The sequence below is a fragment of the Nicotiana tomentosiformis genome, chromosome 9, assembly GCF_000390325.3.
Source record: "Nicotiana tomentosiformis chromosome 9, ASM39032v3, whole genome shotgun sequence".
Taxonomy (NCBI): domain Eukaryota; kingdom Viridiplantae; phylum Streptophyta; class Magnoliopsida; order Solanales; family Solanaceae; genus Nicotiana; species Nicotiana tomentosiformis.
This window is the reverse complement of record NC_090820.1, coordinates 61,735,962-61,763,018: the sequence shown is the minus strand read 5'-3', so window position 1 is coordinate 61,763,018 and position 27,057 is coordinate 61,735,962. Positions and strand designations below refer to the sequence as shown.

The 27,057-nt window shown below is 36.6% G+C and overlaps 1 protein-coding gene across 2 annotated transcripts; it reads left to right on the top strand.

Moving 5' to 3' along the window:
* Positions 1 to 283: 283 nt before the first annotated feature.
* On the top strand, positions 284 to 17,652 carry LOC104117098 (flowering time control protein FCA). Of its 2 annotated transcripts, none has more exons than XM_009628085.4 (18): positions 284 to 813; positions 2,278 to 2,348; positions 2,927 to 3,005; positions 6,635 to 6,717; positions 6,793 to 6,844; positions 6,988 to 7,049; positions 10,603 to 10,669; positions 11,706 to 11,785; positions 11,874 to 11,938; positions 12,075 to 12,137; positions 12,223 to 12,385; positions 13,604 to 13,687; positions 13,782 to 14,339; positions 14,645 to 14,839; positions 14,920 to 15,123; positions 15,199 to 15,234; positions 16,708 to 16,753; positions 17,097 to 17,652. In XM_009628085.4, exons 1-18 carry the CDS (start codon positions 438 to 440, stop codon positions 17,102 to 17,104), a joined length of 2,292 nt encoding a protein of 763 aa, XP_009626380.2. In that variant the 5' UTR covers positions 284 to 437; the 3' UTR covers positions 17,105 to 17,652. The 2 variants fall into 2 exon arrangements, with proteins under 2 accessions (XP_009626380.2, XP_009626379.2); XM_009628084.4 differs by having other exon boundaries at positions 6,982 to 7,049.
* Positions 17,653 to 27,057: the final 9,405 nt, after the last annotated feature.

The window sequence follows — 27,057 nt, the reverse complement described above, 5'->3', positions numbered from 1 at the left end:
AACCTATTTGATTGGGCTTGGAATTTAAGAAAAACTAATTTAAAAAAAAAATTTATGGTATAAAATGAGATACATATATTTTATGTGATTATAAATTATTTTTAAATATAAAAAAATATTATTCTTTTTAATACAAAATAAAAAAGAAATAACTTGAGGTAAATTGAGAGATTACTAGATACTTGCTTTACTAATAATGAAAAATAAGATACGCAATGTAAAACGTGCAACGTCATTCAAGTAAAGAGGCCACTATTATTATAATTATATAATAGCTAGACTAGAATAGAGTTCTCCATTTCCTATAGGGCTAGAGCACAGCTAGTTCTTTAAGTTCAGCACAAGGAACTCCTCTAGGGTTTAAGGGACCCCGATACTCGAACCCCTTTATCTCCAATTCTCAATAAGTTTATTGAATTCTCGAAGTCAATAATCTGATGGATAGGCACAGAGGAGGAGAGAGGTATGTGAATAGCAACAACAATTCAGACCCATTTCATTATAAGCAGCAGCACTCAAGAGGGGGTCCCCCATCTTCTAGAACTAATTTCTCTGATGGTTCCATGAACCCTCACCCTCAACATCATCGTCGAAGCCCTAATGTATATCGTGGGCCCCACCGGCCCTCCTTCGATAGCCCTCCTCGCTACCCTCCTACTGATGCGGTTGCGGTTGCTGTTGCTGTTGGTACTGGTGGTGGTGGAGTTGATTCTGGAAGGTTCCATTCGAATTACCAGATGCCGCCACCGCCTCCTCCACTTTCGGGCCATAAGCGGGCTTACCCGTTTTCTTCCGATACAAGTGGGTCTCCAGGTAATTTTTTTTGTTTTCCTTATTCCCCAGTGTAATTTGAACGTGAATTATTTTGTATTGGAACGAAAGACATGAGTAGAGCAGAATGGAATATAGAGGATTTTGTGTGGTGGAGGCAAACTGATTTAGGCTTAGTTGATTGATTGATGGACGGGTACATCTGAAATTCCAATTAATTATTAGGAGTATTAGTTTTAACCTTTTGGGGTTTCAAGAACAATTATCTTGCTACTATGGGTGCACTTTCATTTTTTTCTTTTGTGCTAAAGAAGATAAGTTAAGTCCGATTTTATTGAACTTCATTGCGCATGCTCGAAGGGGAAAATTACTGATATGTTCTTCATGATATTGGTAGTTAAGGGCCTTAAGGCTTACAAAAACCTTAAAAAAATGATATTGGTATTTTAGGGCATTATGGCTGAGGTTAGAGTGTGTACCTTTTATCTTGTACTTTATTGGATTACGGTTAAATTCCTATGGTGTAGCCTCCAGTTTCTAGGAACTATAGAAGGAGCATTGTTCATGATGAATGAATAGCCAAGTTTAACTAATTTAACTAATTCTCTAACCTTCTTACTGGTACTCTACCAGTTTGTCATTATGGCGTCTTACGACTCCTTAAACGCAGAAAATCTCTTGTTTCTCTAAGTTAAAGCCAAGTTAGAGCCCCTAGGGCCTTGGTCTAGTGATAAGAGTGCAGTGCGTGATGTGCAGGTTAGGCACACATGACACGTTCGGATCCGGATTAAAGCGTGGTACTTAAGTGGAGAAGGGTAGAGGAGCGGGCTAATTGGCTTTGGAGGATTTCTCGGTTATAAGAGTAGATGTGGCTTGTGTAAGTGGGCTTTAGAATGGTCATCTAAGCCAAGAATGTGCCTTGCATGGTGAGCCAACATTATTTAGTGTGCCCTAACACCTCGAGCCTGAAGGGTATTCTATGTTTCTTAGAAATAGCTCTCAAACCGTTATATTATTCAAATGTCTCTTCTATACGTTCTAAATTTCAGGCCTCTTGATATTTTTAATAGGAAATCCTTTGTGTATACTGTGGTAGTTACGTGTAGGCATACTTTATCAAGGTTGCATGTAGGCATATTGTTGGTCAACAGTGGGTGACTCAGCGTCTCAACTAGAGCCATTTACGCATCTGATATGTATATTTTTGACATTAGTTGGTGTTTATTAATGAAATTTGTTGACTAAAGAGCAAAGGCGTATAGCTTGGTCAATGTAATGTAGATTCTGTGTTCCATTAGGGGAGTTCTTTGACGCTTGCTGTTCTTTTAGTAGTATATATAACTAACACCTGATAGGTTCTTTAACTGTTCCTTCTCATTGTCTTTTATCCCTCTCTTTGTTGTGTTGGTTTATACTTTGTGCTTGCTGACTTCAACTTTCTTTTGAGTATTTCACAACTTCCATTAAATATTCTTTTAATGTATTCATTGTTATCCATATTTTTAGACGGAGTTGATGAAGGTGGTTTTGCCAAACTTTTTGTGGGATCTGTCCCAAGAACAGCAACTGAAGAAGATGTAAGTCCTTGTTAATGCTTAAATCTGGCATTTGTTTTATTTTCCCTCTTAGTTGTTAGTAATCATAGTAAGTGACTCTAGCATTTAGGATTCTGGTTCCTGCTCTATCTGCTTCTCCTGATCATGCACCTCACATTCTCTACCATTTTTCTCTATGTTTGCCTCTTATATCTAAAATGGAAAGGGACTCAGTTCTTGTGTCAGCAAACAATTGACCTTGATATCCTGTCAAAGAAGGAAGAATAGACTAATGTTTTGATGGGTACACAATTAGTTGGTATTCAGACCGACGGATACTTGCGGTTGATGTCGGTTTCTCTTATCAGAAAGTAGTTAAACAGAGCATTTTCTGAGCAATTGTCCCGCCTGTGTCAAGGCACTTACTGTAACTTTGCTTTCCATGACCTGTGTGCTCTTGATATTTTTCCTTTTGACTTCTAGACATTGATGCATATTATTTGCCAATATTGCTGCCGATCCCATCTTTTCTTTTTATTCAACCTGTATCATTTGAGCATGTGTTTGGTATTCTTCCTCAACTCTCAGTCCATTTAGTTTATATGTTTGTTTCATGTCAGATTCGACCTTTGTTTGAGGAACAAGGACGAGTACTCGAGGTTGCTTTCATCAGAGATAAGAGAACGGGGCAACAACAAGGTATGTATTGTTAGAATTTGTTGCAAATTTGCTTTTGGATCTACACATGTCTCTTTTCAGGACCTTTGAGGGCCGAAGGAGCAGTATAAGCTCATGTTTGATGTCAGTTAGTTTTCCACAATTGTCTGGATGCCTGGTATTGATTGCAACTGTCTTTTGCGTTCATCCTGTCAACCAAGCAGAAGACAAGAATAAAACTTGTGAATCAACCTTTCTGTGGCAGTAGACAATAGTGAAGAGAGGTTCTTATTTTGTACAACAGGTGTCAGTTGGACAAATTAGAGAGTTTGATTATTGTATTAGGTTATGTGAGTGTAACTGTCTGCTGTGTTTAGCTTTGTGGAATCTCTGGATGTACAGCACTTGAAATGACTGACATTTGGATTATTTCCAAGTGATGTGACCAACTTCTATTGCATTGGAGTAGTAATATGATTTCTTCAGTAGTTGATGTGGAAATTGGTCATGGTGGTGCTTGCTTGTCTCTACAGTAATTTAATTTGGAATGTTTTGTGGATGTGAAGTTGGATCATGAAATAGAGATGGTAGTTGACGAGTCCAACTGGATGTTTACCAAATCTCCTTTAGAAGTGATGTGACAAGATTGCCAACTATTTGTTGGTAAATTGTCCTACTAATTAGCAGTGCAATATCATCTATTTTTCACTTTCGGCAAGTGACTGACTTATTGGAGCTTTTCCAATCTCATCTGAAGCTTATCTTTTCACCATGGTTGATGTATGACAGCAAACTACAGAGTAAATAAATTGGCTCTTTCATTAGAGTGCTTTGTCTGACAGGCTGCTAGATGCTGATTTGAGATAATAGTGAAATCGTCCTATATGCAATGTGTATTTAGACGTTTGTGTTCTTTCTTCTTCATTCATATCCTGGTCAAGAAAGGGTATGGTTGATTATAAATCCATACCCTTGCTTTAGTTAACTACTCCTCGACATGTGTGTGCGCTTAACATTTGCAGTGTGCGGTACGTGGTTAATGACTACTGATATTGGATATGTATGCCTGGTGGTAGATGCGTGGCTGCCGTGGCATTGCCATTTTTTATTTTCTGGTGCAATGTTGTGTATTTGAATTTATCCCCAGCTTTTTTCAAATATTTACCAGGATGGATGTGATGTCTAGCGTATTAATATTCTATCTTCAGTTCATTATGTGTGCTTATTGGAGAATTGTGAGTTATATGCAATTTTTACCCCGCTGTGAGTGAACTCTTCAGTGAATGCTTCTTAGTGTTTGTTTGATGATGTTCTCGCGTGAATGAGGTTCTTGTGATAATGGTTCACTAGATGGCATTTTAATTTTTTTGGAAGTGATTATTATTTAACAGAATCCTTTTGGTGTGGTTGGTTTTGAGATTTGGCCTCATGGTCAACAATAGTTGTCAGAAGTGATGGTGGTTGTTCAATGATAAAATGCATGCGAGCGTCGTATGCCATGTGTAAATTCTAGATTTTCTTCCATTACAGGATTGTACACCCTTATAGAACAATAGGGTTGTACAAACTGCTTTTGCTGTGTGGTGGCATGGTTGATATATGATTTAAGTACCTTTTTATGGATATGGATGCGTAATTTTCTTGATGAAGTTCATCATCAATACAACTTGCTTTAGCAATTTCCTATGTGATGCACTAGTTTATCCGTGGTCTGCTTCGTTCTCAAGTGTGGTTGGATGTCTATTAATTGCGATCTCCAAGGGAAAAGGCCTCTATTATTCTTTTCCATTACCAAAACCCATGGGGTTGCATAGAGTATGGCTTCATTGAGTTCTATCAAACAACAGATTATTCTGGCTGCATGGGACAGCCATATCCTGTTGTATAAACATCGGTAGTAGGTGTATGATTTGGACCCTGAGAGTTGTTAGATGTCAATTCTGCCAATATATCATCACTATGCCTGCCTCAAAAGGTGGCTAGAGTTAATTTGACAGAGCAGTTGCATCAATGACGTGGTTGGTCAAATCTGCATTGCATGAGAACAGTTTCACCACTAAAGACTCCAGGGACTGTTTAGAAACTGTATTAGGAAAAGAGTAATAGTGATATGAAAGGTGTTTGATGCCTGTCAATCTGACTAAAATCAGGGAAGTACTAGTTTTTAATTTAAGGTATCTTACAGTTAAAGTGGTGCCTAATAGTTAATGTGGTTTCCCTTTTGAATATGTTGCCAAGTTGCTTCACATCTGAGTTAGGGAACTGATTTTCAGTGATGGGGTTCTCGCCTTGGTTTCTCTTCATGTTTTGCATCTTTAAGTTACTTTCATTGTCTGCCTCTTGGGCTTTGATGCGGTTCCAAATTTCTGGCTATTATTCACTTCTTTATAGATGTTTGTTCTTCATCAGGCTATGAATGTTATTTGATTGAATGGTTTTGGCGATATATTGCATACTTTGTCCTGATATATGCATTCTTTGATTGTACTACATATTTTACTGGTGTTGTATGGTTAGCCTCATTCATGTTGTCCGATTAAGTGGAAGAACGCCCGCTTGGAGCATTTTGATTTATACTAATTTTGTGCTATGTAATTTTTTGATTATCAAATGATGTTCTCAGTTACAAGAGTTATTCTGTTTCTCCATCTTAGTTATTAATTTTGTAGTTCTGAGATGTCACTTGTTCTTTTGTTGCAACCTTAAGCACCCTTATTTTATTTCGATCTTTATGTTTTTATGAAGTGATGTTCAGAGATTTAAAGAAAATTACAAGCTTCAGTGCCGTGGTTAATCAATAGCTCTATCGATCTACAGAGTGTAGTTGGTTATTTTAACTTCTCAAATGTTTTGGGAGAATAACGCGTTTTCACTTCTCCTCTTCTACAATTTAGTCTTTGTGTGATGAACTGAAAGAAAAGAATGCCCGAACAATGTTACGATGGCAGGATATATTATTCCCTCAAGTCTTTGGTTTAAATAAAATCAAGGGATTACCTCCACCTAGCATCCAATGTCTATGCTCCTCTTAGACTGGCCATACAGGAGGTGCCATAGCTTTAAACTTTTTTTTTGAGGTGACAATTGTTGACTTTTTTATTGCCAAGCGAGGATTCCATTTGCCTTCGACCTGATTTTCCGAAATGGGATTCTGGGAAGGTTGAGTTCAGTAACTCAGTTCAGTGACCAAGAGGTTGAGAGGAAGAGGTACTATAATGATTGTCTTCGGAATAGTCAAATATTGTAAAGCCATAGGGCTTCAAATGGTCTTATATGGGGGTTTAGGAAGTGAATGACTTTGATTGGATCTCATATCTGCGGAAAGAGATTCCTACTCATTTGGGTGGTGTGTTTTGCTGACTTACCAGAGCAGCATGTATGCCTCACTGTTGATGGGATGAATGAATCTCATATATGCGTGTTCAAGCCAGGCACCTTCTGGGCTTATAACTGGCCTATTACTTTTGCTTATCACCAAGAAAAGATGACTTGATGTGGTGAACTTTCTCCCCATGATTATATTAGTCCTTATTACCCCTTTCCTATCCCTTAAGCTCCCATTAGGTGTACTTCTAGTGTATCATGCTGCTGAATGATGTACTCTTCTTTGCTGGTGTGGTGAAGGTTGTGGAATTTGATAAAATCAGGATGTAAATTTTTGACTTCTGCAGGATGTTGTTTTATTAAGTATGCTACATCAGCTGAAGCTGATAGAGCTATAAGAGCATTACACAATCAATATACTTTGCCTGGGGTAAATTCTTCTACTGAGTTACTTTAAGATTCTTGACTCGGTTTTCAGTTCTTAATTCATCTGTGTATTTACCAGGGAATTGGTCCTATTCAAGTCAGATATGCGGATGGTGAACGTGAACGCCTTGGTAAACTTTTTTCTCTTTCTTTTTATTGAGTTACCTCAGCTTTTTATTTCATATAGTATTTTGTTTGAGTTGGTTGAAAAGGGACTTTATCTGTGCTTGTTAGTTTGTTACTCATTTTGATTCTTATCTGTTGGTAGGTGCAGTTGAGTACAAGTTATTTGTTGGGTCACTGAACAAACAAGCTACAGAGAAGGAAGTTGAAGAAGTATGGCCATGCATTACCTAGATATTCTTTCTTTTCCATGTTTCTTTTTATGATTGATAATTCAACTCTTGCATAACTATCTATTAATGCTCATAAGGACTCAACAAGTCGAAACTCGTGTCTTGTATCTTCAAATCCCCAAATAATTTTCATTACATGCATTGATATTATATTAAAAGCTCGAAGCCCCTTAGGGAAATATCGTTCGCCTTTTATATTCTTTAAAATTTGATTTCACACTAGTTAAAATAGTCATTTAGTTAATTTCTAATATGTAGGAATAGATAATTAATTATTTTCCTAACAACAACAACAACAACAACAACAACAACAACAACAGACCCAATGTAATCCCATAAGTAGGGTCTGGGGAGGGTAGTATGTACGTAGACCTTACCCTTATCTTTAATAAGGCAAAGAGTCTGTTTCTGGAAGACCCTCAGCTCAATATTTAATTATTTTTCTAATATTTAGAAATAGACATTTAATAATTTTTCTAATATTTAGGAATCTGAAACAACAACAACAATAACGACCCAGTAAAATTTCACAAGTGGGGTTTGGGGAGGGTAGTGTGCACGCAGACCTTACCTCTACCCCGAGGGGTAGAGAGGCTGTTTCCGATAGACCCTCGGCTCAAGAGAACGAAAAGAGACAATATATCAGTACCATCAACAAAAAATCATAGAAATAATAACATCACAAGAACCAGTAACTAGATGGAAAGCAGAAATAATAACTAGTAAATAAGGCCCGACACTATGAAAACGGAAGAGTAGTGTAAACACAACATTGACCACTAGCAGTCTAAGACTAAATCCTATCAGCCTAGCCTCACACTGGTAGACTAAACATGCTCAACTACCTCCTAACCTACAACCTTAATGCTTGACCTCCACCGCTTCTTATCGAGTGCCATGTCCTCGGAGATCTGGAGCCTCGCCATATCCCGCCTGATCACCGCTCCCCAATACTTCTTAGGCCGCCCTTTACCTCTCCTCGTACCCACCAACGCCAACCGCTCGCACCTCCTTATCGGGGCATCCAAGCTTCTCCTCTGTACGTGCCCGAACCATCTGAGCCTCGCTTCCCGCATCTTGTCATCAATGGGAGCCACGCCCACCTTCTCCCGAATATCTTCATTCCTAATCTTATCCGAGTGTGCCTGCACATCCACCTCAACATCCTCATTTCTGCTACTTTCATTTTTTAGGAATCTGAAGTCAACTAAAATTTTAGTGATTAAATCTTTTCTTATTTGAACTATATAGGAAGTACGAATATATAGGACTTTAAAATCAACTGAATAAAGCTATTTTAGTAATGTAGATATCAATATTTTAATGTATGGGGATAAAATTTACATACTCAACACTAATGTAATTGATTATAATTATATCACATTTAATGTTGAAAACATAGAGGACATAATGCATTAGACTGAAAAGTTTTATTAGAGAAAGGATTTTACCGAGATAAAGTTGAGGAGTGTATGAATTGGAGTCAACAGGCCCTTAAGTGTAACATAGACAAGATACTGAAATTTATGTATCAAATTAATAGTAACTAATCGTTCATATCTTTTTATAAGAAATTTAAGGTAGTTATGAGTCTATAACTTTGAACATATTTCTGTTTATATCTAATTATAAGTATTTATTCAATCAGTTATAAGTGATTTTTTATAGAAGTGCAGTTGGATAATAAAGAAAAAGAAGAAGACAATAAGTAGGAAATTCTGAACTATTATTGTAGAGCTTAATGCTTAGGTTTCTTATACAATTGACATATGTAGTAATTGTGAGATGAGGTGCACATACATAAAGTATGTTTAGAAGTATTTTTTTTGAAGAACAAGAAGTGTCCTAGGGTAATAAGAAAAAGAAAAAGACAATAAATAGGAAATTCACTTTTACATTGTTGAAGACATAATTAAGTAAATAAAAGTGTGTTCTCTCTAACAACTTAAACTTCTATATGAGATGGTCACGCACTTCAACATGGTACTAGAGCAGGCAGAGGCCCCCGGTTTGAGTCTCACCGCTACCTAATATCAAAAAGAATTTCCACGTGCTTGGTTCATAAAAAAGAATCAAGCCCGCACGCGAGGAGGCGTGCTAAAGACATAATTAAGTAAATAAAAGTGTATTCTTTCTAACAGCTTAAACTTTTAGATGAGATAGTCACACACTTTAACAAACATCAAGTGTAAATAAAGACATTAATTCATGGACACTTTCTTTTAGTTTTTTTGGTTGATTAATGCGTTTAATCTACTTAATTTGTTTGTTGGTAGACTTCATATTCAAGTTAGAATTTTAAAATTAAAACCAATTAGGAGGAGCTGGACATTTTGTAGAAGCTCAAATTACTATTTCAAATTCTTTATAATATTGTGACAGGAAAAAACTCTAAGAGAGACTTCTGATTTGAGAAATTATTTCTAACCTTTAGGCATGAAAAAAAACAACTAACATAATTTTTATATCATATTGCAACGAATGCCTTTTCACCATTCCCTTTTTAAGACTTTAATCATAACTTAGAATTAAAAATAATGAAAAAGATGATTTCTTATAAAGTTAAAACTTATCAAGAAGTGAAGAAAAATATAAGGATTAGTTTAAAAAAACAACAGCTCCCAAAAGGTAGAGAACAAATTACAATTTTCTTTGCTAAATATCTATAACTAATAGCCTGGTTGGCCAAGCTTCTCCAATCCTAGAAGCACACGCTTTTTTTTCAAAGTTGAAGTGTTTGGCCAAGCTTTTGGAAGAAAAAAAAAGTGTTTTTGAGAAGCAGAAGCAGAGAAGCAGAAAAAAGTAGTTTCTCTCCAACAACACTTTTTTGAAAAGCACTTTTGAGAAAAATACACTTAGAAGCAGTTTTTAAAAGCTTGGCCAAACACTAATTGCTACTCAGAAGTGCTTTTCAAATTAATTAGCCAAACACAAATTGTTTCTCACCAAAAGTACTTTTGAAAAAAGCACTTTTGAGAAAAAACACTTCTCAAAATGAGCTGATTTTTGCAGCTTGGCCAAACAGGCTATAAAAATACTATATGTAACTAACTAAACTAAATTATTCATCTTTGCATGTTCAAAAGATATTGAATTATTTTGAATTCAAATATGCATTAATGCACTAATACTCATCTGTTATTTAAATAAATAATGTTGCATCTATTTCAAAGGCCAATTATTGTACGTAAATCATTCTTCTTATATACAACTCTTTAGTTATTGACGCGACATATACGTGCAACACATGTACTCTAAAACTAGTAGACGTAAATGTCTTTGTTGCTTGATTATAGTTGTGATTTCCCACCAGTGACGTACTGGAGAACTTTTCATCTGGGTGATGCACATGTAACTGCATCATGTCATGACACAAGATACACAGCTTGTTCTTGTTAACCTATTTGGCTTGGAATAGTGAAATGCTGAGGATTTTCTGAATGATTTGCTTTTATTATGTGCTTGTTGTGTATTGTATTTATTATCTATTGAAAAGCAGCTATAATTAAATAGTTGTTTTGGATTCTTTTCAGATATTTTCGCCATATGGTCGTGTTGAAGATGTCTATCTCATGCGTGATGATATGAAGCAGAGTCGTGGTTTGTGTTATCGAGTCCTTTTTTATCTGTATGGAAAGCTCACCTTGTCCTGTGCTTGCTATGCATGATTAGACCAAGTTTCTTTTCCATGATAGTGCGTAAAGGTTTTGAACTCCATACTTATGGCTTTATGCTATTGTTGATCTACTCGTTTGGTTGCTTTGGAGCTATGAGGATTTGCCTATAGGCTCATCCTTTTTCAGATGTCTAGTATTTTATTTATCTTGAACAATAGATTAAATGGTTTGTCATGTTAACCTGTCTTGACACTTCATTTTTCAATATTCTGTTAGATAGCACTACCCCCTCCTTTCTTCATAGATTATTAGCCCCGGGACACTTATACCAAAGCTTAGTTTGCAATTTTCATGAAATCTATTTTTCAACTTCAAACTTGCAAGTGAGGCTCCATAAATCTGTAGCCAGAAAAATAAGTTTTTTTTTTCTTTTTCTAGAAAGTATTTTCTTATCTTAAATTTTGTATTGAACAAGAAAGGAATTTTCTTTGTGTATGCGTGCCTCAAAAGACATGGTCCTTTGTTTTTCTCTAATATAATCCCTCCGTCTCAAAAAGAATGAACCTATTACTATTTGGGGGAGTCAAACAAGGTTTTCCTTGACCATATTTTTTGCAAATGGTTTTTAAATACTTTGAATTGTTAACTATTGTGACTTATAGTATGTTTTATGTAGTTTCTAAATATGTAAATTTTATTTCAAAAAACTTAAAGAATCTATGTCCAAATTTAGACCAAAAATTAGTCATTTGACCCTCGTACTTAGAAAAGGTTCAAACATTGAAACAAAGGGAGTAATAGTGTAAACAAAATTAGATATGACCTTGCTGAGGGGAAAATATAATCTTAGCTTTCCCATCTTCCTGGTTTGTTCTTTTAATGAATTCTGGTTAAGTGCTGGATTACTTGCATCGAAGGATACTGAACATTGTCAACAGTAATTCAAGCATGAAGTTTTGGGGTTTTTTGTTGGTAGTTTGTATGCACCGTCGCTAATTTAACTTTTAACCACTGTGAAGGTTGTGGATTTGTCAAATATTCTCATAAACATATGGCAATGGCAGCTATAAACTCTTTGAGTGGAAAATATACAATGAGGGTAAGCTTGTGATGTTAATGTATGTCTTTGTGATTTGACACCATTATTAAACCCTTTTATCAATTTTTAATCGCCTTTATAACTGCAGGGGTGTGATCAACCTTTAACTGTTCGGTTTGCTGACCCTAAGAGACCTAAACCTGGAGAACCTAGGTATTCCATGAAATACCAATGTGCTTTATCTTAAGAAAAAAAATTGTTCCGGAGCAGGCTTGCTTGAACCAGTGCAGTTGTTGTTTTCTTCTAATTGGTTATAGTTTGCTTTATCACTCTGTTTCACTCCTTTCAGAGGTGGTGGACCAGCTTTTGGTGGACCTGGTTTTGGACCTCGCTTCCCAACCCCTGGAATTAGGTATTAGTTAAGTTTTTGCATTTGCAACTGAGGTTTTCCCGAAATAGAACTCAGAGACCCTCTCTTCGTTTTCTCTGATATGTAGACCGCCACCTAATATTGGAGAGCCTTTGCAAGACCAAACAGGCCCTAATGCCTGGCATCCCATGAGTCCAGAAAGTCTCAGGCCAATTTCCAACCAAGGGATGCATGGTTTTGGAAATCAGTTTCCTCCTAGAACCACTGATACCACAGCGGCGTCTTCATTGGTAAGAAAAACAGCGGTGAATCCTCTGTTTCCGTCAGATAAACTGTTTATGAGGGGAAACTGCAATCTTTATTAAAAGTTTGCAGTGTTGCAATATGTTGATTTAATTATTTGCTTGTCTTTTTCTGTGCTCTAGCATTCATATGAAATCAAGTCTTAAGCTGTATAATAGATTCGGGTATGATTTAGTAAATGTGCATCCTCTGTGTATGTTGGTCAATTGTTGCCAGAGAGAAGCAAACCAGTTCTTTGACTTATATTTGTGCCTGCAAAAATATGTCTTGTTAGGTTGGAATTAGGAGAAACACATGAGGTATAATGAAATGTTGTGGAATACTATAATTGGCTTACACCATCTGTTTCCTTCCGATTCCCGGGAAACTGAATTTAATGTCATTACCATTTCGTGCTATGGTCATATTACTAGAACCGATTCTTAGACCTGTAATATATGCCTGAATGTTGTTAGTGCATGGATTCATCTGCTGATACATGTTTTCTTATTTCATCATTCATTGCCTTTAATAGCATCTATTCTGGGTCAAATTTCTTTGGGTGATTTCTGGTTTCTTTTATGAGGGAATTTCATTACCTCTCCTTGTAACATTAATTGCTTCTTTACATCATTCCTTTTCTTCTGTAGAAGCCGATTAATAGAACAGCGGCATGTAGTAATCATGGCTCTGTGAGTCATTTGGATGACTCTGATTAATTCCTTGTCTCTCTTATCAGTTCTTAGACTTCACTGTCAAATTTTTGGCGTTGCTTGATTCATCAAAGTTCTTTTACTTTTAGAACCCAATTTATAAAGTCGCTCTTTATAATTCAGGTTTTGTGATTTAATCTGAATGATTTTTCTGATCTTCTAATAGACACGGAGCTAAAGCGGCATCAGTATGATACTTTATTCTAGGCATAATTCGAGTAGACGAGCTTCTATATGGTTGTGACCTTTGGCGGTATCACAAATTCTTAATTGGACCACTGTATGTGTGACTACAACTTTTTCTAGATGCAATTTCCAGAAGATATTGACCCCAACTAAATTTTGTTTAGGAGTAGTAGATTGAATGTCAATAAGATGCTGTAGCCTGTGGGCTTATTCTCTCAATCTGTATATACATTATACACTTTTATTTGTTTATATGTATAGAAACATGTGTTGTATCACTTTGCTGCTTCATTAAAACATTATAATGCTGCCTGCACAAACTTTTAGGGTGGTTCCTTCGGGAGTGTTAGTGGCACTGGAAATGGGTTTCTTACAGGACTTGCGGCTTCTTCTGCTCCTACATCGCAACTGGTATGTATTCATAGAAACTTGCTTAATGTTATTTCAATCTTAGGAATGATTTCTGTCTGTTATTTTGTGCTAAGTTGTTTCTTTTGTTGGCAAGTCTGCTAAACTACTCCCCACTGGTGGCCCACAAATTTCTCAACTACAGAAGCCACTTCAGTCACCCCAGCATTTACCATCTGCCGGGCAACTTCAGCCTCCAACCTCAACACCTTCTTCACAGGGACCAACGTCTCATGCTTTATTTGGGCAGATGAATCAAGTACAAATGTCCCAGTCTGCCAGTCAAAGTCCTTTCAGTCAGGGAATGCCCTCGCAGCAGTCGCTTGGTTTGACTTGGCAATCAACTGTTTCGCAGCCTCAGATGCAGCGCAATATGTCATCTGCAATGGGACATACACCTTTAAGTAATAACATGCAACTACATGTTGCATCTGCAATCGCAAACCAGCAGTCTGTGCCACAGCATTTGGTCCAACATCTTCATCAGCCACCTTCCCAACTAGCACAAATGTTGTCTCAACAGACGCAAAATCTGCAGGCGAGCTTTCAATCATCACAGCAAACCTTTACTCAGCTACAGCAACAATTGCAGCTCATGCAACCATCTAATGGAAGCTCAGCAGTCCTGCAGGGCACACAAGATGTTAAACAACAGGTACACTTGAGAAAATTTTCATAATAGAATTTCTAGAAACTCAAGATCTTGCAATTCTCAGGTTTTTCTTGTTGAAAATAATTTCTGTGATACTTGAATGATACATGGTCTTTACTGACCATTGCTCTCTCTAAACTTGTATGTTCTAAGGCCCAATATGTGCTCTGTTTCATCCAATTCTGGTTGGGGCTCGCTTTTGTTTTTCCCTCACCATACTATAACTATTTCAAGAATATATGAGTATTGGGTGTAAATGTTACTGTGCAAATTGAGGTCAGTTGCTCACAATGTATATTATCATGCAGTCTCCATGGCCTGGACTTGTTCAACAAGCGGTACCTAGTTCCACAGCTGCCCAACCAAAAGCAGATGCACTTCCTGCTTCATCTACTGCATCTGGAATGAACCAGATTACAGGTCCGGTGAAATGTAATTGGACAGAGCACACATCGCCTGATGGATTCAATTACTATTATGACAGTATTACGGGAGAAAGCAGGGTACACATCTGCTATTCTGCCTTCTGGTTGAAGTTCTAATTTCTTAGACCACCTAATAATGCGTTGTTTTCAAAATTTAGTGGGAAAAGCCGGAGGAGCTGATATCATATGAACAGCAACAGCAAAAATTGTCTGCCCAACAGCCTCGCATTCAGGCTCAACCACATGGGTTGCCTTACCAACAAGCTCAAATGCAAGCACAACTTCAATGTCAGCTCCCACCATATGTCCAAACACAGGTCCGCCCTCCTCAACAAATGCAACAAGCTTCTCAAGGATCCCTGGTTAGCATTTAACCCATGCTAATTCATAGGACTTGAATTTCAGTGGATTTTTATTATTTGGTTTTGATTTTCCAGTACGCAGTTGGAATGACAGGTCAACAACCGATTCAGGTACCATTATGCTCTTTCGTTGTTGCTCTGATCATATCTTTTTAAATTCTTTGTAAATCATTCACTAAACTGTAGAAATATTGCCCTTTATATTTCCAGTAAAATATTTGCCTGGCTGGTGAAGTAGAATTTGTATCTTGTGATGTACAATATCAACTTCAGAGCTGAGGGTCAATCGGAAAAAATCTCTCTACCTTCACAAGGTAGAGGGTAAGGTCTGCGTACACACTACCCTCCCTAGACCCCAATTTGTGGGACTACACCGGGTTTATTGTTGATGTGCAGTATCAACTTCTAAGCCATATCTTACCATCTAGGCTATTCAATTTGACTCGTAATGAAGGTTTAGAAAAAGTAGAAATATCTTGAACGTAGCCTGTGCTAATGAAATCATCTATGTGCTTGTGTTGTTCTGCTAATACCTGCTTTCTGCATTATTTTTTGTGCTGAAGCTGAGAGGTTTCTCCCTGGTATGGCTTCTACAGTCCCTAACCACAGTACTTGGCAAAACCTGTGACCATATTTCTCCCCTCACCACAGCTAATTGCAGAGAAGGGAGAAGATGAAAAGTTTTTCCTGTTTGAATGTGTTTTTCCCAACTCTAAGTACTCCGTTCTGAATTTGGCTATGTTTTCTTTTGTCTGGTGCCATGCTTCAGTTAACATTCAACTAACAGTATGGACACAACTTTCAGTTGAATTAGCAAAATAGTGGCTGGCTATAGCTATAGAATTCCCTTTTCATCTTCCCATAGATGCACTGCTTTTTGGGTCAAAAATGCAATCACTGATGTGTGTTTTCTCATAAATCCCTAATCAGCCTTTTCATAAAGACTCCGTTCTGAATTTGGCTATGTTTTCTTTTGTCTGGTGCCATGCTTCAGTTAACATTCAACTAACAGTATGGACACAATTTTCAGTTGAATTAGCAAAATAGTGGCTGGCTATAGCTATAGAATTCCCTTTTCATCTTCCCATAGATGCACTGCTTTTTGGGTCAAAAATGCAATCACTGATGTGTGTTTTCTCATTAATCCCTAATCAGCTTTTTCATAAAGACAGTTGTTGGGTGCAACCAATGTTCTACTGTGGTCACAGAAACCTGTAAGCTCCAATTGAGGCAGAAGGGCTGTTTCAGTATCCTGCTTTACGTTCTCTATAATCCAACTTTCTGCTATATCTTAAACTTGTGTGCTTTTATATTCGCCAAAAGATCTTCAATGATGTAGCATGTATCTGGTGTTTGTTATCGTCGACAAATATATAAAAATTTATTTGGCGCGAGCAACGCATATCTGCAGTAAGGAACGAGTTACTTGATTAAAGGGTTCTCAACTATTTCGTAATGTGCTGATTACAGTGTGTAGTTCTCTAATGAATAGAATTGAGAACTATTCAGTTAGTGTAACGGGTGACGAACATGTTCGTAGCGCATTTGATTGCCATATCCTCTCATCTTCTTACCTCTTCGCAGGGGATTCAGGCTGCTCAGGAGTGGATGTGGAAAAACAAGCCCGCAGGTCTCTTCCTTTCTTTCGATTACAGATTTTATTGAGTTGGTAAAAAATAAAGTCCAATGATACCATCTTGCAACCCTTTTGTTTTGCTGTGGTTGGTGTTTGAGCAAATAACATTCTAGAAGTTGGGCTTATTCATCAGCTGTGAGCTGGAGATAGAAGTTTTGTTTACTTGAGAGGTTTTTTTACAATGGATGTGGATATGCAATTGCCAGGCCTTTGCATCTTTTGCTTAGTGGCATGCGTGTTTTGCTCCATTGGCGGAAGCAAATGCCTCTGTTTATTTTATAGTTGAGAATCTTATTCCTGCTTTACTAACGCCTTTTTTATGAATATCTGTTCTCAGGAGCTTGAATTTTGCGTCTGAATGATGCACTTAGCTGGAAGCAAATGCCACAATGTTGTATTGTGCAGTCTGATTTCAAGTGAGATGTAGCATTACTTTGTGAATATCTTTTGGTAGAGGAACTTACAGTATTGAGTACACTTCCCAAGGAGTCTGATGCTCCCATGCCAATCCATCTGTAGCTTCAAAATGCTACAAAAGCGTTCTAGGTTTCTTAGAAATATTATTTTGTGCTTCAGGCTTCCAGAATTTTCTTGATACTAGCCCCCACTGCATCGTATTATATCAGAGCCCACAGTCAGGGTTCAAAGATGTTTGTAGTCTAGAAGTAACCCCCGTCTCCAGTAGCCTTGACCAAAGAGAATAAATCATTTAAGCAAATAGTTTGTTGTGTATGAGATGGTTGCATTGCATTATTATCTGCTGGGGGTTACAATTAAGTTGCTTGAGGTAGCTATGCAGTGATCTTGCCTTTGCTCAAACTCCATTACATGCTTTATGTCCTAAACCTGGCTTTGGTGGGTTGACATGTATAATGAGTTATATACTTTTTTCAGGTGACGTCTTTCCGTTCTACTTGACATCTTAATTTCTCTGAATTTAGTTTTCCTCCTAGTGTCTTTTTGCTTTGGTAGCTCGACTCTATACTTGTGTTTTTTACTACCCCCGGTCGCAAATATTAAGGCGTTAGATATCTTTTTAAGAGAGCAGCGCAACGTCTTACTAGGTAGATCGTATGTGCCAGAAGTAGTGATATTTATTAGTCGAAACAATCAACTATATCCTAAAATAGCAATTTTGCTTTGTTGCGGCCATTTCATAGCAAGGCTCGATGTGTTTATTGCTAGAGGTTTTATTGTTCTCTAGCCAGATCTAAGATCAGCCAAAAATTCTAAATGCTGTTTGTTAGAGATCGTTCTCTACTTTAGATTTGAGATTGACGAGAAAATTCTAATGCAAACCAATTGGAGCAGCTCAACTACCATGATGCAGAATACTCGCACATAGGGGGTGACAAGTGGGCGTGTCAGGTTGGATATGAGTGGATTGAAAATGTGTAATGCAAAAATGAATAAAATATTCAGCCCGTCAATATGAATAGAAAATGAGTTATTTGGTGGATAATATGAGTATCCATATTATCTATGGCTTCTTAAATGTGATTATTTTTGGGAGAATTTTTAGTTTTTTCGAGTCTTTAATAGTTAAACCCATTAATTATCTATTAAATATTTATTTTTTAAATGGATAATAAGAATCTTATCAATATTTGATCTATTTGGCCATTGTAGCTAGGGCCAACCAACTTACTTTTAGTTCATATACAATCAAATAATAATGGTTTTTAAGGAGTCTTAAGAATTAAATTGATTAACAACCCTACAGTTAACACGGATTTCACCAGTTATTTCAGTTGGTGGTGCCAAGCTTCCCATTTTGTACATGGAGTTTTTAAAATCCTCAAAAAAAAAAAGAAAAAAAAAAGATGGATCATCCACATAAGTTTGCACTATTTCTCTAGTATTGTCATCCCCAGTTGCTAAGACCTGGTCTGAAACAAGCAACCCTTTTCCCGAGAGAAAGTTAATGTAGTACTGATTGTTGAATGTTGATGGTGACGTGTCATCAAGATTTGCTAGTGTTGTGTTAGTATCAGAAACTGAGTACAGTTGCTGCAGTGACTACAAGAAATCCAAGTTCATGTCTGAATTGCTCCCCCCATCTAGCCTGGAACTAAATGTTGAGCATCTAGCCCTACCAATTGTATGTGCACCTTCAATATAATATTAATTAGTCTTACATTTTGTTTAGACCGCGATAAGTTAAATCAATATAATATCATCTAGCCCTTCAAATTAATTTTACCAGAGAGAGTGACCATATCTTGAAGAGAAAGACCAAGGTTTCGAAAGTTGGAAACAAGGGTGGCAGCATTAGAGTTTGGTCCAGGAATGTTGTTATTTGCTGCTTTTCATCCTTTCTCTCCATTTGCACTTCCCACCCCCAACCTCCTGACTGCAATAATTATATTGGAGTTGCATGCATTATTGAAAAAGTTCTGAATTACTTATTTGTTAGTATTATAAGGAATAATATAATACCATAAAAACAGAATCTCTAGCAGCAATAGCAAGAATATTAGCACAAGATATAGTTTGGGGACAGCCAATTCTAAATCAGCTTTGATGGAATCACACTTCAAAACCCCTCAATGAGTTCAAGTTTGGAGCAGCTGTTTTCTCTCCTGTAAAATTAGGGGTATCGTCCAGCAATACTGAAGCATCACATCCCTGAAATGCTTTTACATAGGGAGTACTCCCTCCGTTTCAATTTATGTGAACCTATTTCCTTTTTAGTCTATGCCAAAAAGAATGACCCCTTTCCTTATTTGGAAACAATTTACCTTTATGCAATGATTTATAGTCACACAAAGTATATGTGCCTCATTTTACACCACAAGTTCAAAAGTCTTCTCTCTTTTCTTAAACTCCGTGTTCCGTCAAATGGGTTCACGTGAATTGAAAAAGAGGGAGTATTATTTAACATAAAATATACTATTCAAATAAAAAGAAAAAAGAAAAAGTGGACTTGCACTAATAAAGCAGTGGTGGAAATGAAGACGAAGCAAAAAAGCAGTCATTCTGGGTCTAGAGACACTGCTCTTTCCACCCATGAATATATGATCGCTTCAGCTTCTGGGCAGTTGTTTTGATACAAACCAAAACTTAACACGATGGTTGTATCATCAATGCATATTTCCTTAGATTTCTTGGGAACACTATTTCCACTTGCAAATGTTACTGAAAAACTCAGTACCATTATGCAGAAATAAGCTAAGTAGAAGGAAGCCATTTTATTCCTTTTACGGGTGACTTGATGATTAAATTATTTATGGCAAGTTATGGTTGTTAAGTTAATAAGGTGATACTGAAAGTTGAGGCCTTAAATAGAGAAATTGCTCAATGCTAGTAAGAGACACAAACAGAAAAAGAGAGAGCAGTTGAGAAGAATACATAGTCTTAAGTCTAATGAGTCAAATTGGAAAATGAACATTACATGAGAGGTCCCATGATGTATAACAACCCACCTAATACCAACTTATTTACGCAAGGAAAATATAATCTTAGCTTTCCCATTTTCCTGGTTTGTTCTTTTAATGAATTCTGATTAAGTACTAGATTACTTGCATCGAAGGATACTGAACATTTGGTAAATGTGCATCCTCTGTGTATATTGGTTAATTGTTGCAGAGGAAAGCAATGCTGATTTAATTATTTGCTTGTCTTTTTCTGTGCTCTAGCATTCCTATGAAATCAAATCTTAAGCTGTATAATAGACTCGGGTATGATTTGGTAAATGTGCATCCTCTGTGTATGTTGGTCAATTGTTGCAGAAGCAAGCAAGCCAATTATTTGACTTATATTTGTGCCTGCAAAAATATGTCTTGTTAGATTGGAATTAGGAGAAACACATGAGGTATAATAAAATGTTGTGGAATACTATAAATGGCTTACACCATCTGTTTCCTTCCCTGAATTTAATGTCATTAACATTTCGTGCTATAGTCATATTACTAGAACCAATTCATAGATCTGTAATATATGCTTGAATGTTGCTGTTAGTGCATGGATTCACTCGCTGATACATGTTTTCTTATTTCATCCTTCATTGCATTTAATATCATCAATTCTGGGTCAAATTTATTTGGGGATTTCTGGTTTCTTTTATGAGTGAATTTCATTACATGTCCTTGTAATATTCAAACACAAACTACTCAGATACTTGTTATAAAACAAAAATTACTCATAGAATTAAAACATTAATTGCTTCTTTATATTATGCTTTGTCTTTTGTAGAAGCCGATTAATAGAACATCGGCATATGGTAATCATGGCTCTGTGAGACATTTGGATGACTCTGATTATTTCCTTGTCTCTCTTATTAGTTATTAGACTTCACTATTAAATTTTTGGCGTTGCTTGATTCATCAAAGTTCTTTTACTTTTAGAACCCAATTCACAAAGTCGCTCTTTATAGTTCATATTTTATGATTTAATCTGAATGATTTTTCAGATCTTCTGATAGAAATATGGGAGTTAAAGTGGCATCGGTATGATACTTTATTCTAGGCATAATTCGAGTAGAAGAGCTTCTATATGATTGTGACCTCTGGCCGTATCACAATCTTAATTGGACTACTATATGAGTGACTACAATTTTTTCTAGATGTGATTTTTAGAAGATATTGAACCCAACTAATTTTTGTTTAGGAATAATTAATTGAATGTCAATACGATGGTGTATCCTGTGGGCTTATTCTCTGTATATATATTATACACTTTTATTTATTTATATGTATATGAGTGAGGTAAGACATGCGTACACACTATCCTCCCCAGACCCTATTAGTGAGATTTTACTGGGTTGTTGTTGTTGTTGTATTTATTTATATGTATAGAAACATGTGTTGTATTACTTTGCTGCTTCATTAAAACGTCATAATGCTGCCTGCACAAACTTTTAGGGTGGTTCCTTCGGGAGTGTTAGTGGCAGTGGAAATGGGTTTCTTACAGGACTTGTGGCTTCTTCTGATCCTACATCGCAACTGGTAGTGGTATGTATCCATAGAAACTTGCTTAATGTTATTTCAATCTTAGGAATGATTTTTGTCTGTTATTTTTGTGCTAAATTATTTTTTTGTTGTCAAGTCTGCTAAATCACTCCCCACTGGTGGCCCACATATTTCTCCACTACAGAAGCCACTTCAGTCACCCCAGCATTTACCATCTCCGGGTAACTTCAGCCTCCGGCCTCAACACCTCTTGCACAGGGACCAACCTCTCATGCTTTGTTTAGGCAGATGAATCAAGTACAAATATCCCAGTCTGCCGGTCAAAGTCCTTTTAAATAGAGTATGCCCTCGTAGTAGTCGCTTAGTTTGACTGCGCAATCAACTGTTTCTCAGCCTCAGATGCAGCGCAATATGTCATATGCCTTGGGACATATGACTTTAAGTAATACCATGCAACTACATGTTGTTATTAGTCCGTATTTGTAAAATAATTCTGGAGAAGATAAAATAACATATAAATAGAAATGTAAAAGAAATAGAATTTAATCCGAGCCAATTGAATTCACAGTGTTTTCTTAAGGAATTTAATCCCCTCCTATTACCCAAGATTGTGGATTATTTTCTCCAAGAATAGAATGAATTACACACTGGTGTAACGATACTTCAAACCCTAGTATTTCAGCGAACACAAAATCGATAGCAAATCACATTTACTGTTGCTTTCTTTGTAGTTAAAACAATGCAGAAAAAGGAGGAGAAGTCAGAAATTCGTATGGAAAATCTGAGAGAATGGACTGGTATTTATAGCCAATATTGAGCTCAAACTAAAGAGGTGCAACTCTTCAAAACTTAAGAGGTGCAACTCTTCAGAAGGGCTGTTTGTGTAAAACGACCATAAATTAAATGACTTTTACAAAAAACAAAGGGCATATACTATTCCGTTGGGTTTAATATTAATTTTTCATTAAAAAAAATGGATATTTAATAATATTTATGTTAATATTTACTATTAACAAATAAATTTGGTCCAAAAAATTAATCAATTAATCATTTGACCGAATTCGAATCCGAATCCGTAGCCGAAGCCGAGCCGAGAGAGCGAGCGACGACGACGACGGCGTGAGGCTTGCCTTCTTCTTAACTCTTTAAGAGCTAGAAGAAGTACAATTGTATATATACCCATCAAAATCTTTACCTCTTCCAATATGGGACAATGTCCCTTTGTCAAGGAGGGAAACTCAAATATTTTTAATTTTCCTCCATTTCCCATTCACCCTCTTTTAAGCTACATTTAAGTTTAAAAACCCAACAATCCCCCACATGAATGGGGAATGGCTATATCACGAAAATATGTATGAAAAACTGTGTGATTCGCAAGCAAGGATTAATTGCATCTGGATAAGTAGGTTTCCCTTTGAACTTTCCGTAGTGAACTTATGTCGGATATACTCGGTCAATCGGTAGATTTGATATCTTTGAACCGTCGAACTTTGGTGTATACTAGACAACCATAAGTCACACAACCAACTCTTAACCGTCTTTGGCTCTCATTGTTGTGTTCGTTTCAGCCATGAACACCGCCTGGTTTCATAAGTGCGTAGAGAATTGGCCTTACAAAATTCTCCTTGAAGCGACTAACACTTCACACTTACATAGGTGATTCCTAAACGTGTCATCCCGTAGATACACTATTTGATATACCCCGTATCAAATTTAAAAATTATTAAAAAGCCTTAATGCTTTATCCTTGGTACTGAACATTGTCTCATCACGAGAATGGATCAAACTTTTAGTTGATAATGTTGAACCGTCATTAATGACTTTGTTTGATCTCCTTGAACTTAGATCTTGGAATCTCCAGTCTTCTAGGTAGAGTTATCGCCACAATGACTTGTTCTCGGCCATAGTTCCATTCCCCTTGATGATTTCTCAACTACCTCTCTAGTTAGGCCTTTTGTAAGTGGATCCGACACATTATCGCTTGACTTTACATAGTCAATCGTGATAATTCCTCTAGAGAGTAATTGCCTAACGGTTTTATGTCTTCGCCGTATATGACGAGATTTATCGTTATACATCATGCTCCCAGCCCTTCCAATTACCGCTTGACTATCACAATGTATGCATATTGGTGCCAACGGTTTAGGCCAAAATGGAATGTCTTCCAAGAAATTCCGGAGCCATTCATCTTCTTCACCGGCTTTATCTAAGGCTATGAACTCAGCCTCCATTGTAGAGCGAGCAATACAAGTTTGCTTGGACGACTTCCAAGATACTGCTCCTCCACCAATAGTGAATACATATCCACTTGTGGACTTAGAATCAGTTGAATCAGTGATCCAATTTGCATCACAGTATCCCTCAATCACCGCATGATATTTACTGTAGAGCAAAGCAAAGTCCTGGGTATGTTCTAAATATCCCAAAACTCGTTTCATTGCCATCAAATGAGATTGATCTGGATTGCTCGTGTATCGATTCAATTTACTTATAGCACAAGCTATATATGGTCGTGTACAATTCATGATATACATTAAGCATCCCAACACGCGAGCATAATCCAATTGTGATATGCTTTGGCCTTTGTTCTTTGTTAATGCAAGATTCACGTCAATTGGAGTCTTTGCAACTTTAAACCCTAAGTGCTTGAATTTTCCAAGTACTGTCTTAATATAATGAGATTGTGACAATGCCAGACCTTGATGAGTCTTATGGATCTTAATCCCCAGAATTAAATCAACAACTCACAAGTCCTTCATATCAAACTTGCTAGTTAGCATACGTTTAGTCGCATTTATGTTGGCAATGTCATTACTCATTATCAGCATATCTTCCACATATAAGCAAACAATGACTATGTGATTTGGAACATTTTTAATGTACACATATTTATCACATTCATTTATCTTAAAATGATTTGACAACATTGTTTGGTCAATTTTCGTATGCCATTGTTTGGGTGCTTGTTTTAGTCCGTAAAGGGACTTAACAAGTCTACATACCTTCTTTTCTTTACCTGGAACCATAAACCCTTCAGGTTGTTCCATGTAGATTTCTTCCTCCAAATCTCCATTTAAGAAGGCCGTCTTAACGTCCATTTGATGAATTTCAAAACCATAAACTACAGCTAATGCTACTAACATTCGTATGGATGTAGTTCTTGTAACTGGAGAGTATGTATCAAAATAATCAAGACCTTCTCGCTGTCTATACCCTTTGACTATAAGTCTTGCCTTATATTTATCAATAGTGCCATCATCTTTCATTTTCCTCTTAAAAATCCATTTAGAACCCAAAGGTTTATTTTCAGGAGGAAGATCAACCAATTCTCATGTATGGTTGTTCAATATGGATTCTATTTCACTATTGACCGCATCTTTCCAAAATAATAATTCCGAAGAAGACATAGCTTCTTTAAATGTTCGAGGCTCATTTTCCAATAAGAAAGTCACAAAATCTGGTCCAAAAGAAGTAGACGTTCTTTGACGTTTACTACGCCTTGGATCCTCCTGATTAAATGTACTTTCTTTTCTTTCTTCCCGAGGTCATTTAGATCCTTCACCAATCGACTCACTTTCCTTTTTATATAGATATATATATATATATTCAAAAAACTCAGCATTATCTGATTCTATAATCGTATTATTGTGAATGTCGGAATTTTCTGATTTATGAACCAGAAATCGATATGCTTTTGGTCGTATATCCTATGAAAACACAATCAACAGTTTTCGGTCCTATTTTCACTCTTTTGGGTTTAGAAACTTGCAGTTTTGCCAAACAACCCCACACTTTTAAATAATTCAAGTTGGGCTTCCTTCCTTTCCATTTTTCATATGGAATGGATTGTGTTTTGCTATGGGGTACTCGATTTAGTATCCGGTTAGCCGTAAGAACGGCTCCCCCCACAAGTTCTGTGGCAAACCAGAACTTATCAACAATGCATTCATCATCTCCTTTAATGAACGATTCTTTCTTTCCGCAATCCCATTGGATTGGGGCATGTAAGGGGCCGTTGTTTGATGAATAATTCAATAGTCTAAACATATTTCTTCAAAAGGAGATTCATATTCACCACTCCTATCACTTCTTATCATTTTGATTTTCTTGTTAAGTTGCGTTTTAACTTCATTTTTATATTGCCTGAATGCGTTTATTGCTTCATCTTTACTATTAAGTAAGTAAACATAGCAATATCGAGTACTGTCGTCAATAAAAGTTATGAAATACTTCTTTTCACCGCGATATGGTATTGACTTCATGTCGCAAATATCTGTGTAAATCAAGTCTAAAGGATTTGAATTCCTTTCAATTGACTTATAAGGATGTTTAACATACTTAGATTTCACACATATTTGACATTTTGATTTGTCGTATTTAAACATAGGCAATACTTCCAAATTAATCATTTTCCACAAGGTTTTATAATTGACATGACCCAAACGTATATGCCATAATTCATTTGACTCAAGTAAGAAAGAGGAAGTTGAAATTTTATTATTATTCTCAACAACCATTACATTCAGCTTGAAAAGGCCCTCAGTGAGGTAACCTTTTTCTACAAACATCTCATTCTTACTTATTACAACCTTATCGGATACAAAAATACACTTAAACCCGTTCTTAACAAGAAGTCCAGCAGAGACTAAGTTCTTTCTAATCTCGAGAACACGAAGGACGTTGTTCAAAGTCACCACCTTGCCAGAAGTCATTTTCGTAAATATCTTCCCAAATCCTTCAATTTTGGCCGTTGAAATTTTTTCCATAGAAAGCGTCTCTTCGGGTCCAACAAGAGCATATGTAGCAACGCTTCTCTAACAGCACAAACATGGCGAGTGGCTCCAGAATCAATCCACCACTCCTTAGGATTTTCCACTAGGTTGCATTCAAAAAGCATATCACACAATTCATCAATATTTTCGTGCTTTTCAACCATATTTGCTTGACCCTTCTTATTATCTTTCTTTGGAGCACGATAATCTGCAGATCTGTGTCCAGCTTTTCCACAATTGTAGCAATTTCCGTTGAACCGCTTCTTGCTTGGATTGCTTTTCGGTCCATAAGCCTTCTTTCTCTTTCTATCCTCAATAATGTTTGCTCCCATTATTGTTGAGTTTCCACGGCCTTTCTTTTCAGCAGCTTTGTTGTCCTCTTCAATTCTCAATCGAACAATGAGATTTTCAAGGGACATCTCCTTGCGTTTGTGTTTCAAGTAGTTTTTGAAGTCCTTCCACAAAGGAGGTCTCAATCATCGCTGCAACTTGGAATGCTTCACTGATGACAAGACCTTCAATGAAAATTCTGTTAGTAAAACCAATATAATTAATACTTTCAACATTAGTATTAATTTGACTTATACCTTCAGCAAGGAGATCGTGAATAATCACT

Excerpts from the sequence above, each read along its gene's own strand:
- LOC104117098 (XM_009628084.4), top strand. The coding sequence starts at position 438 with ATGGATAGGCACAGAGGAGGAGAGAGGTATGTGAATAGCAACAACAAT. Across the intron at positions 14,840-14,919 it reads GTATTACGGGAGAAAGCAGG|TGGGAAAAGCCGGAGGAGCT; the intron begins GTACACATCTGC and ends TTCAAAATTTAG. Across the intron at positions 15,235-16,707 it reads CAGGTCAACAACCGATTCAG|GGGATTCAGGCTGCTCAGGA; the intron begins GTACCATTATGC and ends ACCTCTTCGCAG.